This window comes from Lynx canadensis, chromosome A2 (genome assembly GCF_007474595.2).
Source record: "Lynx canadensis isolate LIC74 chromosome A2, mLynCan4.pri.v2, whole genome shotgun sequence".
NCBI lineage: Eukaryota > Metazoa > Chordata > Mammalia > Carnivora > Felidae > Lynx > Lynx canadensis.
The window spans coordinates 107,747,963-107,767,181 of record NC_044304.2 but is presented as its reverse complement, the minus strand read 5'-3'; the positions used below and the strand labels follow the sequence as shown (position 1 = coordinate 107,767,181).

General features: G+C 34.3%; 1 protein-coding gene across 1 annotated transcript in view; it reads left to right on the top strand.

The window, feature by feature from the left end:
- Window positions 1-19,219, top strand: part of AGMO (alkylglycerol monooxygenase) — a 384,581-nt gene that overhangs the window by 234,372 nt on the left and 130,990 nt on the right. The window contains exon 13 of the mRNA XM_030308043.1: window positions 3,187-3,292. Within this exon, the coding sequence (XP_030163903.1) occupies window positions 3,187-3,292 (106 nt within the window). The remainder of the gene's footprint in view (window positions 1-3,186; window positions 3,293-19,219) is intronic.

The window sequence follows — 19,219 nt, the reverse complement described above, 5'->3', positions numbered from 1 at the left end:
GGATTTCCACATAGGAATAAGAAAAATAAACTTGACAAATATTTCACACCATAAAAAGTTAATCCTGGGGCCAGGGGATTGTAGATTTACAAGTGAATGGAAAACCAATATTCCAGAAAATAGCATAGTAATGTATCTCTATAACCTTAAAGTAGGTAAAAATGTTAAATGGTACACACAAATCCCTATTCCTAAAGATAAAATTGATTACTTAGACTATAATAACATTAAGAAAGTCAGTTCTTCAATAATTAACCCTCATTAAGATAGTAAAAAATAAAATCTTCAAATTAGAGATGCTGTTTGCAAATTTTATGAGTAGAAAACACCTTTTATCCCACATGACTATCATTAAAAGTATTGACAATCCCTACTGATGAAGGGCTCACACACTGAGGGGAGAGTTTATATTGTGATAACTAACTTGAAATACTGAAGATTTTACTAAATTTCAACATATAAACAATTTTACCTGGAAGTCTAAAGGCACGGAAAAGAATGTTCAGACAGCATTTTTCATAATAAACAAGTGTAGCCGACAGTCCTGATGTCCTTTACAAGGCAGATCGATGCATGAATATCAGTATATTCACACAATGAACAGTATACAAGAGTGAAAAGCATGACCTGCTGCTACATGCAACGTCAAAGATGCATCTCATTAACACTAAGTGAAAGATGCTAGATACACACAGTGCATACAATACAATCCCATTTATTAAAAGTAAAAAGAAACATCTATACAGGAATTTTTAAAAATTTATGCTAATGTGGTAAAAATATAAATTTAAAACAGAGCAAAAAGAATATGATTATCATAAAAGGGTACTGATTCTTTCTGAGATAGAGGGAAGGTAGAAGTATTGAGGAGGTAATAGTTCTCTTTGGGGGTGCTGATACTGAGTGGTGGTTACAAGGTTCTTGATTTGTTAAAAATTATCAAATTGCATATTTCTGTTTTATATATTTCTCTATATGTAGATTTCTTCTCGCAATATAAAAGATTAAAAAGCAAAGAATAGAATATAATTAATAGAAATTAATTGTGTTTTACGATAGAAATTTTATGGACTACCTTGGTGGCTCAGTCGGTTGAACGTCCAACTCTTGATTTCAGTCAGGTCATGATCTCATGGTTGTGGGACCAGCCCCAAGTCAGGATCTGCACTGGCAGTGCAGGGCCTGCTTGGGATTCTCTCTCTCTTTCTCTCTATTCCTCCCCTGCTTATGCCTTCTCTCTCTCTTTCTCAAAGTAAATAAATGAAGTTTAAAAAAGTAAATAAAATAGAAATTTCCTTTTCTTTCCCTTGGAACCTACCCAGATACCAATTTTAAAAAATAGCTTATACCAATTATATAGCATTATTTTACAAGGAGAAAAATTTTAAATTGATTTTATATCTTATTCACAAAAAGATAAGTCACATTACTTGAATACAAACAAATCATAAATTGTTACCCTGTTTTAACTGAGTTTAAAATACTTGAAAAAATGTTCTCTTCTTTTGTATAAAAATTTGTATTCAGTTTTACAGAAACAGTCATAATTAATAGATGCAGAACAGAGGTGCCTGGGTGGCTCAGTAAGTTAAGTGTCCAACTTCGGCTCATGCCATGATCTCATGGTTCATGAGTTTGAGACCCACATTGGGCTCTGTGCTGACACCTCATAGCCTGGAGCCTGCTTTGGATTCTGTGTCTCCCTCTCTCTCTGCCCCTCCCCTGCTCACACTCTCTCTCCCTCTCTCTCTCTCTTTCTCAAAAATAAATAAACATTAAAAAAATTAAAAATAGATGCAGAAGAAATATTTAAGTTAAATAAATAAACTACTTTATATTTTCTTCACTTTTTTTCTTTATACCATTATAATCTAAATTAACTAAACAATATGTCTGTATTATGAGATTAATTCAAGAATATTTTAGTCAAAAAATTCACTTGTCATAACAATACTATTTACCTGTTACAAAAAATATTTATCCAACAAATGAATGTCATAAGAAGCTTATTTTATGCTAATAAAAAAAGCTGTTCATTCCAATCATTACAAGATAATTTGTAAACACTTACCTGTGCTTGATATCTGATGCTGTTTCAAATACATAAACATGCTTAGTTCACTTATTTTAGAGTTTGAATTTTAAGAATACCATGCATACAAAAAAATGAACATCACAAAATAGATAACAAAGGACTATAATTGTGCTATCTATCATATTAGGCATAATCATACATTATCCGTTTTCCCAATATTTCAGAAATTGACAGTTCATTATTTTAGAAGAGTTAAAATCTTCCTTACAAGTCATTTTTTTCTCTTTTTTAAAACATTTTTTATTTTGAGAGAGAGAGGGTGGTGGGCTGAGGAACAGAGAGAGAGGGAAAGAATCCCAAGCAGGCTCCATGCTGTCAGGTCAGAGGCCAACATGCGGCTCCCATCTCACAAATCGTGAGATCATGACGAACCAAAACCAAGAGTTGGAAGCCTAACCCACTGAGCCACCTAAGCACCCCTGCAAGTCATTTTTAAAATGAATGAAGTAATAAATAAATACGTAAATAATACATAAATACATAAATAAAATGAATGAAGTATGGGGCGCCTGGGTGGCTCAGTCGGTTAAGCATTGGCTCAGGTCATGATCTTGCGGTTCGTGATTTCAAGCCCCATGTCGGGCTCTGTGCTGACAGCTCAGAGCCTGGAGCCTGCTTCAGATTCTGTGTCTCCCTCTCTCTCTAACCCTCTCCTTCTTGTGCAGTCTCTCTCTCTCTCAATAATAAATAATCCACATTATTTAAAAAAAAATAAATAAAAATGAAATGAAATGAATGAAGTATAAAAGTATTTAGTGAGTGGCAGGAGTCTCATTTACTTTGGATGCTAGAAATTTAGTTCTTTGATATTTTATTTATTAATTGAGCATATGCTTCATCCTAACTCATCAGTGCTCAAACTAAGCAATAGATTGATTAGGAACTGATTTTCTTTAAAAAGAAAATGCATTTTATTTCTTAGTGTGATGGCTGTTTTCAAACAACTTCAGAGGCACATGCTCCTTAAATACATTAACATACCGTGTATTTCTTGAAAATTAGAAAAAAATGTGTTTCATCGTATGAATTATAACATGTAAACATACAAAGAACATATTAAAGCTAATACATGTCAATGATATTTATTTCAGACCTAAGGCAGCTGTACTGGAAACTTTCCATTGCTTGGTGTTCTTAATGTTGTGTAGATTTGGTCATCTGAAGCCTTTCACTCCTTCTTTGTCATTTGCTTTAGAGGTAAGACATATTTTTTTAGGTGGCTTAGCGCAATTATACAGCTATCATATGTTTAATCTTTTCATTCAACAATGTTTTGTCTATTTATCTTGTGACTAGTACTTATGGGAAACATTTACCTATTCATTTACTTACCATACCATATTAATTGTGTCACCTGGAGCTAGTTAATATTGTGGAGTTTCATTTTTCTGGTGTTTAAATATGTATTGATATCATTAACCTCATAGACTTGTTGGACAAATTATATTGCGTGATGTTTATGAGGAAAAATTCAGTCACATAGTTGGCTTTCAACAAGGAAACAAATAATTTTTTAAAAAGTTTTCGGGGGGCGCCTGGGTGGCGCAGTCGGTTAAGCGTCCGACTTCAGCCAGGTCACGATCTCGCGGTCCGTGAGTTCGAGCCCCGCGTCAGGCTCTGGGCTGATGGCTCAGAGCCTGGAGCCTGTTTCCGATTCTGTGTCTCCCTCTCTCTCTGCCCCTCCCCCGTTCAGGCTCTGTCTCTCTCTGTCCCAAAAATAAATAAACATTGAAAAAAAAATTAAAAAAAAAAAAAAAGTTTTCGGCAGAGATCCTGCCATTTGAGATTTTTTCTTCTTAGGTTTTTAAGGTGATTAACACATCTTATCAATTGCCCACAAAAGATAATGATTCTATAGAAATAAAATCACTGATGTCACTGAGATTTTTCTACAACTGAAAAATTTAAGTTATAATTTAACCTTCTGTGATGATTAAAACTTCTCTTCCAAGAACTTCCAAAAGCTTTTGGGTATATATTTATTGTTTCAGATCTTAGATGCATGTTAACAAAATCTTTATTCTTATCACTAAAGAGTTAATGCACATAACTTTATTCTTTTAAATTAAGGTTTATATTGTTTAACTTTGGTGCTGATCAGCCTGCCAACATGCCCAGCATATGTAACCTTGTTTAAGCATGAAACATAAATGCAAATATTCTCCCAGTATTGATGGAAAAACTAAAACAGGCAGTTTTATAAATTAGTAATGACCGTAAATTGGAACAAGCTCTTTGGAAAACAATTTGGCACCACCACAGAAGGCATATGAATATAAAAATGGGGAAGGGGAAATTTATATATACATATATACATATACATATATATCTGTATGTATATGTATATGTATATACGTGCATATATATAAGTTTATATATACACTTTATAAAAGTTTATATATATAAGTTTATATATACAGTTGATATAAGTTTATATATATATAAGTTTATATATATATATACATACATATACATATATACATATATGTATATGTATGTATATGTATATATACATATATATATAAACATATATACATATATATGTATATATATACATATATATATAAACATATATACATATATGTATATGTATGTATATGTATATATGTAAGTTTATATATATAATGTAAATATATGTAAATATATCTGGAAAGGTAATAAGAACTTACTGTATGGTTGCCTGTGGGAAGGTGAATTATATGACTAGGATTAAGAAATATGAGGAAGATTTTCCATTAAGTTAATATTCTTTACTACCTTTAAAATTTCTGCACCACCTGAATATATTTTCTACTTTAAAAGTCATGCAAATTTAAAAAATGAAGCATAAAATCTTAGTATCAGGATACTAGATATCATCTAATTGAATAAATAGTGCATCTAAATAGGCACTAAATAAAGTTATGTATTATGTACTTTTATCTTTTCTTGAGAATACAACTTCAAGCAAAATGATGAAGCTTAAATTACACTTATTCAATGAAATTTGGAAATATACATGCCAAAAATATGTATATATTTTCACACTCTGCATGAGGACAGATATTATAATTATAGGTATGAAAGAAACCAGTACCATTTAGTGCATCTACTCTGGGTATATTGTAGTAGTTTATCTTCAATGCTCCAGAAACAAATGGAAAATGTGGGTTCTTTAAGGCAGCCATGGTATAAACAAGTGGAATATATGCTTGGAGAACTACACTGCATTTGAGGTTCTTTGATGATGGGATAGTGGAGGACAGTGTGGTGTGTCCAACTTTTGAATATGATGAATTTTAGTGGTGAGATGCTGTCCATTTATTTATTTATGTTAAGTCAGTAGGTAAAAGTTAGTGGTTAAGATTTGAGCTTTTAAGCCACATTGACTGAATTTGATTTCTAACCCAGGAAATTACTACTGTGTCCTTGGACAGTTATTTATCAACTTAAATATTCTTAGACTTACTTTCCTTATCTATAAATGGATAAGTAATAATATCTATCTAATAGGATTTTGATTAAATTAAAATCTGTGTAAGAGATTTGGCATAGTGGTTAACATACAGTACAAGCTTAATATATATTATATCCTATTATTATTATCACTTTTATGAAATTGAAGATCCCTTGGAATAATTCTTTGGTTTACCTAAGGATCCAAAAGTCAAGTTTGGAAACAATTGGCATGGTGGATATAGAGGAGCAGTAATGTGGAATCTAAAAGTCATGATTATGAATTTTTAGTTCTGACTCTATGACATTGGACTCTGTTCTTCAGGTTGTTTACTTGCCAAATGAGAGTTAACATACACCTAGATTTTACTATGTTCTAAATGCCCTACTCCTATTACTTCATTTAATCTATATATCAGTGTGACTCATGATCTGGTTACTATTATTATTTGTATAATGAAAAATTTTGAGCTACAGACAGGTTGAAAACTAGTTTGAATTAATATAATTAAGAACTGAACAAGTCAGGATACAAACTCAGACAGTCTGACACTGTAGCTCTTAATTATCTAGCAACATTTTCTTCCATGTAATGATAGCAATACTTATTCACCTCAAGGAATTTAGATAAAAGATATTTTTACAATGAAGCGAAAGTACTTTGAGAAATGTGAAGACCAAAATAAAAGGTCTTACTAATTTGACTACAAAAATGTTTTGAAAAGACTAATGGTTTCAATACTTTACCTCTGAATTATCTGTGATTTAAAAGTAAAATGAAGGGGAGGGAAGACATAATGGCAAAATGTTTCAGTCTATTCACCTACTCTTTACAGAACCCATTCCTGCCCATCTAGGTACACATGTAGCCTATTCTTCAAGAGTAAACATTGACTGTGATATGCCTATTAAACATTTCTTTAAAATGGTGTACTAATACTATCTATTTCTTATGATATGTGGATAAATTCAATGACACAAAGGGTACCACATAGCAAGTCCTTGATAAAATTTAGTTATTATCATTGTTCATATTAATATGATTATTCTATAATTATCATTTAAAATATTAGTACTGCTATTATTATTAAGGTATTATCATCATTTTTATTATTAATGATTGAATTTCCATGGTTAACACTGAATAAGTCTTCTCTGACTGGAGGTCAATAACTATATGGTAATGACTGGGCAAGTATTTTATGATCAGCATTTCACTTGTGAAGCAGCCTTTTCTTCCACGTTTTCTAAAGTTAAAAAAAAAAAAAGACTAGTTATCCATTCTTTTACTTTTTAATTTAAATTCAAAATTAAAAAAACTAGTTATCAGCTCTTACATTCTAAATAAATTTTTTAAGTTTATTTCACTTATTTTGAGAGAGAGAAAGAGAGCACAGCAGGGGCAGAGAGAGAGGGGAGAGAGATAATTCCAAGCAGTCTCTGCGTGGTCAGTGAGGACCCTGATGTGGGACTTGAATTCCTGAACTGTAAAATCATGATCTGAGCCGAAATCAAGAGTTGGTCGCTTAATCAGCCGAGCCACCCAGGCACCCCAGTTTTTATATTCTTAATTATGAATTTCAAATTTGTGTTTTCCTCACATTTCTTAGAACTTTACATGAATTTTTACCATTTATCATAGTAGTAGTAAAACTATTCTTTGCCCACATAAGGAGTTTAGAAGCCTAATAAATGGCCTGAGTGACTCCATTCAATAGGAATCAGGGGTTACTGACTTGCAGTGATTATACTATGGGGACACAATGTTCTCATCATTTTTCTTTGAAGTTATCTTTAGAATCAGTGTCATTGAAGCAATTAATCCCTTCTTTTATAAATTAATGTTGTATTTATTGGCAACATCAACTTGTAGCCCTGTGACTCTTCTCTATTTATCTAGAAGGCTGGTTGGAGGCTTTCTGTTATACTGCTTCATTAAGTAAGTCAAATGCCATAGATTTGCATGATAACAATCCTTCTACACTAAGCAAACACGCTGCTGGCTATACTTACAACTTTAATCACATACACACAAGCACACACAGAATGGAAAATTGACCTTATGTTATTTTGTACTTAGGTTATAAAACAGTGCTTAGGTAGTTATAATTCTGAGCAGAAGTACAAAGTAGAATTTAAATTTGATCCTGTGATCTGTTTGTGGAAGATTTACTCCCTTTAGCTTTTTTTTTTATTATTTGAATTTTAGTTAACCAACATACAGTGTGTTATTGGTTTCAGGAATAGAATTGAATAATTTATCACTTACATACAACATCCAGTGCTTGTCACAACAAGGGGGGCTTGTTGTTAAAGGCCCTTCTTAACACCCATCATGGATCTAGACCATCTCCCACCCACCTCCCTCCATCAACCCAGTTTGTTCTCTAGCATTAAGAATCTATTATGCTTTATTTTCCTCTCTTCTCTTCCTCACCCCTTCCCATATATTCATCTGTTTTGTTTCTTAAATTCCACATATGAGTGAAATCAAATGATATTTGTCTTTCTCTGACTTACTTATCTCACTTAGAATAATACATTCTCCACCTGCATTGTTGCAAATGGCAAGATTTCATTCTTTTTGTTGGCTGACCAATATTCCATTTTATGTGTATACCACATCTTCTTTATCCATTCATCAGTCGATGGACATTTGAGCTCTCTCCATAGTTTGGCTATTGTTGATAATGCTGCTATACACATTGGAGTGCACGCACCTCTGAATCTGTAGAATCTGTAGTTTTGTATCCTTTGGGTAAATACCTAATAGTGCAATTGCTGGATAACAGGGTAGAAGACATGAATAGACACTTTTCCAAAGAAGACATCCAGGTGGCCAACAGATACATGAATAATGTTCAACCTCACCCATCATCAGGGAAACACAAATGAAAACTATGATGAAATAACACCACACACTTGTCAGAATGGCTAAAATTAACAATACAAGAAACAACAGGTGTTGGCAATGATGAAGAGAAAAGGGGAACACTCTTGCGCTGTTGGTGGGAATGAAAACTGGTGCGGCCACTCTGGAGAACAGTATGGGGGTTCATCGAAAAACTAAAATGAGAATGATCCTACTATTCTCTTTAGCTTCTATGTGCAAGAATATGAAGTAAGGGAGGGGTGCTGTGGCTATTTATAAACTTAACTAACTGCTATACAAATGCTTAGTGGTTTATTTAGTGTGTGCAGTGGTTAGTCCATATCCTTGTACATTTCTTTAGCTAGGTTGGTTATAATATTTTGAGCACCAACTCATATGCTTTTTTTTTAACTTTTTCATTCACAGGAAATCTGACAGAAAACATTCGTTTATTCATGCATTTCTCACTAACATACAGCACACACATTTTTTTTTTCTAGTAGTCAAGTGTAATTTGTTCTAAGATATGCCTGGGAATTTGTGGTTGTTTAATTGTCTTCCATCAGTAGCTTTAAAAATGTATAAACTTGATGAGCCTTTAAAAGGAAGATTGCAAAGTCAAAGATGAGTAGTTATTTTTAGTAAGTGTATAGGTCTATAAGATAATAGCAAATGCTGTTTACAGATATTTTGACCCTATGTGTATTTTGTTTCATATAACTTCTTACTTGAGGAGATAGTTAAGGTACTAGAAGAAGCCTTGGCTTTGAAGTCAAATAACCTAAGTGTCATTCCCAGCTCTGCCAAATGGTTATGCGGCCTTCAGGAACTTTTCTAGAACAACCACATCTTAGCTCTCTTAGCTTAGCTCCCTCAGCAAAAAGGAGAATAAACATCCTATGGGGATTGTTTTGGTATTCAAGGAGTAAAGGCAATAGAGTCAATAGAATCTAGCATAATACTTGGTATTTAAGTAATGAATCTTATCAATAATAATTGTAAACATGTGTATTATACACACACATTCATACACAAACTACACACACAAATTTAAAATAATGTTTTTAAAACAAGATCATTACAAAAAAATGAAAAAAATAAACCTGAGAATATCTGGTTATTATTGGCCAAATAATTTGAGTTGATTCCAAAAGAACGTGCAATGACTTTGTTAAATTTTTTTTTTAATCTTTATTTTTGAGAGAAAGAGAGAGACAGAGTGAGAGCAGGGCAGGAGCAGAGAGAGAGGGAGACACAGAATCTGAAGCAGGCTCCAGACTCTGAGCTGTCATCACAGAGCTCGATGCAGGGCTTGAACTCACGAACCGTGAGACCATCACCTGAGCCAAAGTCTGACACTTAACCAACTGAGCCACCAAGGCACCCCAAACTTTGAATTAAGACTTTGGAAAAAACGTAAAATCTAATTTCCAGTTTTTAGTTTAAATCATTAAAATAGAAACACATCACTGCTGCATGATAAACCAATTTGTATCTGCTGAAGATGTGTAGAAGAGCTGGGTAGAATTTGGACAATTAGGGAGGAAGATGGAGGGAATGTACCTTGACTAAAGGGAGAGTACAGTGAAAAGTCTGAAAGCAGGGGAGACCATGGACTGTTTAAGTGATGAGAGGAGCCTAGTAACAACAGCCCAACGTGTGGATCCTGATAGGAGGTAAAAAAAATGCCCACAGAAGATAGAACCAGCTTGCCTAATGCTTTAAATGGCAGGCAGAAACGTTTATTCAACACTTACTGAACACCTGCCCCAGTAAAAACAGAGCAAAAGCCCTGTCTTTGTGGAGATTAGATTTTAATCAGTGTATTAATTTTTGATTGCTGTGTAACAAATTACCACAAATTTAGTGGCTTAAAACAACACACATTTATTATCTAATAGTTCCCATGGGTCAGGAGGTCAGGAGTAGTTTTGCTCAGAACTCTGCTCAGTGTCTCAAGAGACTGCATTTAAGGTAAGTATTGGCCAGATTGTGTTCTCATCTGGAGGCTCAACTACGGAAAAATCCACTTTCAAACTCATTCACGTTGTTGACAGAACTCATTTCCTTGCAGCTGTATGACTTAGGGCGCCAGCTTTTTGCTGGCTTTTGACTGGAGACTGCCCTCAGGTCCCAGAGGCTGCCTGTACATCCATGCCACATGGGCTTCCTCAACATGGCTGTGTACTTCATAAGCCAGCAAGGAGGAACTTGTTTGAGGAAGAGCTCAACCCCTCTTTTAAGAGCTTTCAGCTGATCAACCTAGGCTCCTCCAGGATAATCTTATGTTTTATCAAATGAAAAACAACTGATTTAGGACCTTAATTACATCTGCTATATCTTCATCTATGCCATATTCTGTTGACTAGAAGCAAGTCACAGGCTTCTCCTACACTCCAGGGGAGGGGATTGTACAGGCTGACAGGTCATATACAGCCAGGGTAGGGACTATGGGCCTCCCTAGATTCTGTCTGCGATAGTTGAGGAGGGTGCAGACAGTAACTCAGACAAACATTTATATACATATACACATATATTTATATTCATGTATATGGTTTATTAGATAATGCTAAGTACTATGGTGAAAAATCAGAGATGGAGAAGGCAAAATTTTTCTAAACCATGGTACCTAGCAAAGGCTGGTGGCATTTCAGTTAAGACCTGATATGAGGGCAAAAGCCATGTGGATTCCTGGGGAAGAGCAGATAAAGGCAACATCAAGTGCAAAGATGCTGAGGCGGGATGTACCTAGCATGTTCTTAGAATATTGCACATGTTTGGAATTGAATAAGCAAGAAGGAAAGTGGTAGAAAATGTGGTCAGAGCAGTAGCAGAGGTCAGACCACATAGCTCCTTTTGGTCTTGTTATTATCCATTTTATTCTAGCTGAAATGATTCCACCCAGAGAGTTTGAGCACAGGAAGTGTATCAGCTGACTTACATTTTAAGATCACTTTGATGGCTCAGTTGAAGACAAATGAAAGGGGGTAGCAAGAGGACTAAGGATAGCAGTTAGGATGCTATTGTAAACATGCAAGTGAGAGAAGCTGGCATCCCAAAGAAGGTGAGAAGTGGTCAGATTCAGGAAGGAATTTTAAAGTAGAAAAGGTAAGTTTTGCTGACAGGTCAAATGAGAAGAATGGGAAAACAACAACAACAAAAAACGAAAGACTCCAGTGGTTTTGGTGTGAGGAAATAAAAGAATGGAGTTACCCATGAACTGACATGGGAAGAATCTGGTAGGAAAAACCGGAAATGGGGATAGATCACCGGGTTCAGTTTTATTTGATAGGATTATGTTTATTGATTTCATAGTTATCTTCTTGCTGGTAGGGTTATTAACCTGTTCTGCACAAACACACAATTCAAAGCAGAGACAGTAGATGGTAAGAAAATACACCCACCGTTTATTACTGGTTATGTTTATGTGTTGTGACTTGATTTTTTTTTCTTTGTGATTACTGCATTCCTTCGTGAACGTATATTATTTTCAATCCTATATCATGAAGTCTTTTTGTTCTTTAAGCCAAGATTACCTGTTCAGAGCTTTGTAATAGAAACTGAGAAAAAAATATGTAAGAGATAGGTCTGGACAACCAGAGAGAGGTCAGAACTTCAGTTAAAGACACTTGAATGCTGTTGGCAGTGACAGGGAGCAGCACACCATGGATGGGAGAGATGCTTCCCCCAGCTGTGCTGTCAGAGTCCAGGGGCTTCTATTTATTTGAGGTGTCACTGTAAAGTAACGGAACTGATGTCATGAAACCATGAGTTTTTAAAAATTAAAACTATTTTTTTTAGAGCAATTGAAGTTTTCCAGCAAAACTGAGGGGAAGAAAGAGATTTCCCATATTCCTGCCCCTGCACATGGATAGCCTCTTCCATTACCAACATCCTCTACCAGAGTGGTGCATTTGTTATAATCAATGAACCTAGGTTGACACATCATAGTCACCAAAAGTCCATAATTTACCTTATGGTTTTCTACTGGTGTTGAAAATTTATGGTGTGGACACATGTATAGTAACAGATATCTATTATTATGGTATCATACCGGGTATTTCCACTGTCCTAAAACTCCTCTGTGCTCTGCTTGTTATCTGTGTGCTCCTTAGTCCCTAACATCCACTCATCTTTTTACTGTGTTCATAGTTCTGCCTTTTCAGGAAATCATATAGTTGGAGTCAGATAGTATGAAATATTTCGAGATTGTCTTCTTTTACTTAGTAGTATGCATTTAAGCTTTCTCCATGTCTTTTTATGGATGCACAGCCCTTTTTTTTTGTTTTCTGTGATGAACAATTTTCCATTTTTTTGTGTATACCACAGTTTATTCGTTAACCTATGTAAGGAAATTTTGGTTGCTTTTGGCAATTATGAATAGCAATGCTATAAACACTCCTGTACAGGTTTTTGTATAGTCAAAAATTTTCATTTCATCTGGGCAAATATGAAGGAGCACAATTGCAGGATCATATGATAAGAGTATGTTTAGTTTTGTAAGAAATCCTCAAACCGTCTTCCAAAATGGCCATACCCTTTTGCATCCCTGAATGAGATTTCCTTTTGCTTCCTATCCTCACCAGCATTTGGTGTTGGCAGTGTTCCAGATTTTGGCCATTCTAATAGGTGTGTAGTGATACATCATTGTTTTCATTTGCATTTCCCTGTTGACAGATGATGTGGAGAATCTTTCCCTAGGATTATTTTCCATTTGCATATGCTCTTTGGTGAGGTGTCTGTTAAGATCTTTGGCCCTATTTAAAAAATTGGGTAGGTTTCTTATTGTTGAGTTTTAAGAGTTCTTTGTATATTATGGATAATAGTCCCTCATATGTGTTTTTAGGAAATCTCTTCTGTTAGTCTGTGGCTTGTCTTGTCATTCTTTTGACACTGTCTTTTGCATAGTGGAAGTTTTTAATTTAAAAAATTCAACTTATAAATTATTTCTTTGGGTTGTGTCTTCAGTGTTATGTACAAAAACACTCCACTATTCCCAAGATCATCTATGTTTCTCCTATATTATCTTCTAGGAATTTTATACTTCTGCATTTTTTAATTTAAATCTGTGATTTTTTAGTAAATTTTGAGTATTTTTTTAATGAAGTGTGTAATGTCTGTGTAGATTCATTTGTGTGTGTGTGTGTATGTGTGTGTGTGTGTGTGTGTGTCCATTTCTTTCAGCACCATTTGTTGAAAAGACTCTGCTCCATTGCATTGTACTTGCTCCCTTGTCAAAGATCAGTTGACTGTATGTATGTGCGTCAATTTCCTGGCTGTTTATTCTGTTCCATTGATATAACTGCCTCTTCCTTCACCAATACCACACTGCCTTGATCAACGTTGCTTTACAGTAAGGCTTGAAGTCAGGTAGTATCAGTCCACTAGCATTTTCCTTCTCCTTCAAAATTGTGTTGGCTATTCTGGGTCTTCTGCCTCTTCATGGAAACTAGAATCAGTATGTTGATATCACAAAATAATTTGCTGGGATTTTGATGTTGATTGCGTTGAATCTAGTTGGAAGAACTGACATCTTGACAATATTGATATCTTAACATGTTGACAGTATGGATTCATATCCATGAATAGGGAGTATCTATCCATTTATTTAGTTTTTTATTTCATTCTTGCAGTTTTATAATTTTCCTCATATAGATCTTGTACATACAGTATTTTGTTAGATTTATTACCTGAGTAATTATTATTATTATTATTATTATTATTATTATTATTTAGTTGTAATATGAATGGCATTGCACTTTTAAATTTCAAGTTCCATTCATTCCTGGTATGTAGGAGAATGATAGACTTTTTATATTAATGCTGTATACTGTAAACTTGCCCTAATCACTTATTAGTTCTAAGAGTGTTTTGTTGATCCTTTCCAATTTTCTGCATAGATAATCATGTCATCTGCCTAGCTTAGCAAGAAAGGAACAGAACTAGGAGTTTAGTTGCTGATTTTTTGTTTATAGATTTATTACTAAAATAATCAGAAAGCTTCAGTTAAATTACATCCTTATATAAGCTTTTTGGTTATGTCATCATTTATTTAAATTTTTACCAGTAAATATCATAGGTAATTTTAGTTTTAAAATGCTGCAGTTAGTATTCTAAGTGGTTTGTAAATATTATTTCCTTAAATACAACAACTTTATACTGAAAATGCTACTTTAAGTCACATTTAACAGATGAGGAAATTGACACATTAAGAAGACAAGTAAGTTGCCCAAGGCCACGATCCTGTATATAAGAGAGACAGGATTCAAACCCATCTGGAACTCGAACCTGCAAACTGCAAGACAATGACCTGAACAGAAATCAAGAGTCAGATGCTTAACTGACTGAACCACCCAGGCACACCTCACTGTTAGCATTCTTTAGGGCCTGGATCCTGCTTTCTTCTCTATCCACCCTTACTCATTTCTACTTCTTTGGACACTATGGATGTTGTGTTGACTCCCACATTTTTATGCCTGGACCAGACCTCTAACCTCATCTGTAGACTCACACATTCTATTACCTATTTAAGATCTTCTCTTGAATGGCATAGGCACATCATACAATTGCATGTGCAAAAGTGAGCTCTTCATGCCTTTTCCTACATATCTTTTTCCATCTCAGTAGATTTACATCTGAATAAATAGGTGCCATAGACACTTTTACTCATTTCATAAATCCAGGAGTCGTTCTTGTTTTAACCCTCTCTTTTGCCACCCACATACACTCAGCAATTTCTGTTGCTTCTACACTAAGATACTAATTCAACTTAATCCCCCTTGTCACAATCCTAATTGAAAGTGCTAGCTTATCTTGTCAGGTCTACTACAGTGCACTCCTAAATATTCATCACTTTATTCTTGATACTTTCCAATATATTTTATATGTATAACACCATGATCAAATTTAATTTAAACTGCTAAATAGGTTTAAATGCACTTAGAATAAAATCTAAACCATTTCCCATAACCTCCAAGGCCCTAAGTGAAGCATTCATAGACATACTCACTTGCCATAGCTGGCTCATTCCTCAATCTGGGAAGTCAAGCTAATAAAAAGAATATATGGATAAATAAAATTATGGCTGTAATATACAGCAGCTTACTTTATTTCTCATAGAGTCATGAGAAAGATTGTGTAACCTTTTTCATTAGGATTGGGAACTTCTTGGGAAGAACCTACTTCTGTAGAAAAGAAAAACAAACAACTAATGATATATCTGCAAGTCACTTTGATTCATCTCAATATTTTTCTTTAATTATCTTATCTTTTAAAATTTATATACATTCCTTGTAAATGGAAAAATTTTCACAATAGTAATAGAAAACCATAAAATTAAAAATACCCAGAAAGAGAAATACCCAATTTATTATTTATTTTTTATTTTGTTTAATGTTTATTTTTGAGAGAGAGAGAGAGAGAGAGACAGAGCATGAGTGGGGGAGGGTCAGAGAGAGAAGGAGACACAGAATCTGAGGCAGGCTCCAGGCTCTGGGCTATGGGCATAGAGCCCAACATGGGGCTGGAACTCACAAACTGCGAGATCATGACCTGAGCCAAAGTCAGATGCTAAACTGATCGAGCCCCCCGGGCACTGACATACCCAATTTAAAAGGTCATAAATTTTTGAAATAAAAATACTAGTAAAAATAATAAGCCTAATTCACAAAAGTCATATCTGAAAACTAAATCCTGATAAAAATGCCATTAAATGTGATTATTCAACAATATGGCAATATTTGGCTTAATGCTCTTGTCAAAATCACTTCTGATATTCACGTTTCCATCCCAACTCCTGTTTTATTTTAAGTGTCATATTAAGTGTCATATTGAAGTGTAAGGTCAAAACAAACAAGTGAAATTAAGGTAAATAAATAACCTGAAAACTCACAGAGAGGTACTCTTTTGTCTCATAGTCACTGATTGTGGGTCCTAGAGATCAACCTTAGGGCCACATTCAGTGTCAGAGGACACATAGACTTGAGCCATTCAGGAGCTGGGAATAGTGTGCATTCTTTTCAAAGCACCAAAAGGCCCTGCTAAGTGATGGGAGCAATGCTTTAGATCGTAGGGACCTTGGGTGGGGACTCAGTTTGGAGTGCAGAAAATCCCACTTGCATCCAAAGAGAATATCTTTGGACGGATCCTTAGCAACCTTCTCCAGGGTTTGAACTGAAATCATATCAAGTACCACCATTAGAATGTATCTTGACCTTTAGGAAACATCCTCCTTGTTGTTGAACTCTGGAATCTAATTTGTCATACCTTCTTTTTAGTTACCTTTTCAACATTATTATCTTGCCTGGGCAGATCTTTTGAAAAAAAAAAAAAAAAAGGAAAAACATTAACCAAGTTTGACTGTTTGCCACCTGAGACATTTTCTGTATAGAATTGGAAGCCAATACTCAGCCAGCAACAAGAGAAAGACTTTTCAACATTTATTATTTATTCAGTAAATGTTAAAGAAACACTGGTAGCACCTGCTACATAGCTGTTACTCACCAAAATGGAGGAGAACAAATTGCTGGAATTTTAACCTTACATAGAATGCTGAATTAAATATGTTTTGACTTCAGATGACAAAGCATGTATAATCAGATGCCCCTTGCTACCTAAATATTTGGTCAGAATACTTGAATCAGAAAGTGAAGGAAGGTTTAGAATCCAAGTCATGGATTCTTCTTTCTGTTTTTGGTAAAATTCAGCTTTCCTTGGTGTTTATCTTTGGTGCATAACCAACCAACACAAAATTAATGGCTTATTTATTATTTCTCACCAATATATGTCAACTCCACTGTTTCTTTATCCTGGGCTCACTTATTGGGCTATATGTTTAGGGGAGGAGGCAGCTGGATTGGACAGTCACATGGGTCACCTGAAGACACTCAGTTTGGGCTGGCAATAGTACCTTTATTTCCTTCCACACAACCTTTCAGTCTCCAGTGGGCCAGACCAGGTCCTTACATGGCAATTTCAGGAACGTGAAATTGCAAGACCTTTTGAAGCCAAGGCTCTGGAACTCAAAAAAAGTCACTCTGCCACATTCCATTGGTCACAGCTTTGGACCTGTCTAGCCAATGTTCAAAGGTGGAGAAATAGACTCCATCTCTTGATTGAAGAACAGTCAAGTCAATTGTAAAAGGGCACATGTGAACTTATGGCCATTATTCAACCTACCACATATGGGTTTTATATGACTTAAATTCATGGTGACTAGTTTATCACAGAGTGTAAACATATTCGTCTGAGGTCATCTCAGATGATTCATTTCAGTTTTATTTCGGGTCACATTATGGATGCAATGAACAGACTGCACCCATTTTTTTCATGAAATATGTGGTAACTGTCATAAACATATTTATGGATTTAAGGGGAAAATCACACACACACATACACACACATGCACACACACACATACTGACCTATGAATATTCATGATATACAGCATTTTTGACTTACCTATTTTAAAATTATTCAAACTTCAAATATTTTTATCAACTGTACATGGTTTGTGTTTATGGGAAGTAGTTACATCAGTTTTAAATAATACTTCATATCAACTCATAATTTTTCTATTTTCTAGCATTTATTATAATTATAGAAAATAGTTTTAAAAGATAATGAAATGAAAACCACTCAATTAAAACTCAATATTACAATGTCAGTGAAGTATTATTAATACTGTATGATTCTCCCCCTGTTTCACACTCCACAGGCAAAACTCTTATGCTATACTTAGTTCTTATCATTTCCATGTGTTTTCTAAACAAATCCTATTTTTTTCATGTATTCCTAAATTTATCACCAAGCAGTATTTGACAGTCTTATAAAATGAGTGCAATAAAATGGTATCATCCTGTATATCATTTCCTGCTACTTCCTTTAATTTACTGAATGTTTTGTTTCTAAAATGTATTCTTTTTTTGCATATAGTTGTAATTCATTCACTTTCATTGCTATAAAGTATTTCATTGTACAACTATATTAAAATACCCATTCTCTAGTGTTTGTTCCTAGCTTTTATTTTTACAATGCTATACTGAAAACTCATGCAGGCATCTTCTAGTGCACATGGCATTTACGGTGTTTCTCTGGGTTATACAGTAGGTGTAGATGGCTGGATTACAGGAAATGGGCATGATTACATTAAGAGAATGTCAAGTTGTTTTCCAATGTGGTTATAAAATTCACCACTACCAACATATACACTCCTTTACCAAAGCCAGAATTATCTTAACTCTTGTTCTTCTGTGGATTAAGTATCTCATTGTATTTCTAATTATCATTTTCCTGTTTTCCACTAAAGTGAATCATTACTTCATCTTTATTGGCCATTTGTGTTTCTTTTCCTGTAATATGTCTGGTCATGTCATTTACCCATTTTTCTATTTTGTTATTTTCTTCTCCCACTCTTTAGAAATTCTATACGTGAAGATACCAATCCTTTTTCATTTATATTTGTAAAATGGATATTCTCCCAGTTTGTAGTTTGTCTCATTGTCCCAAATTGAACACAGATGGATTTCATTTCATAGAGTAATGGCAAATAATAGTATATGACTTCCACATATGAAGATGGTACTACCAAATAATTTGTTATTAGCAATTCAGAAAAGCATAAACTTTTTTCTATAGATATATCTATATCTATATCTATCTTCTATAGATATATCTAGCTCTAGTTCCTCCTAGAACCATCATTCTGAACAGGGCTATGAATCAAGGCTATAATTATGTAGAAATATAAAGCTAACATAAAATTTGAAGATTCATTTCACAATCATGGCTTCTTTAGCAAGGTTATGGACTACATGAAT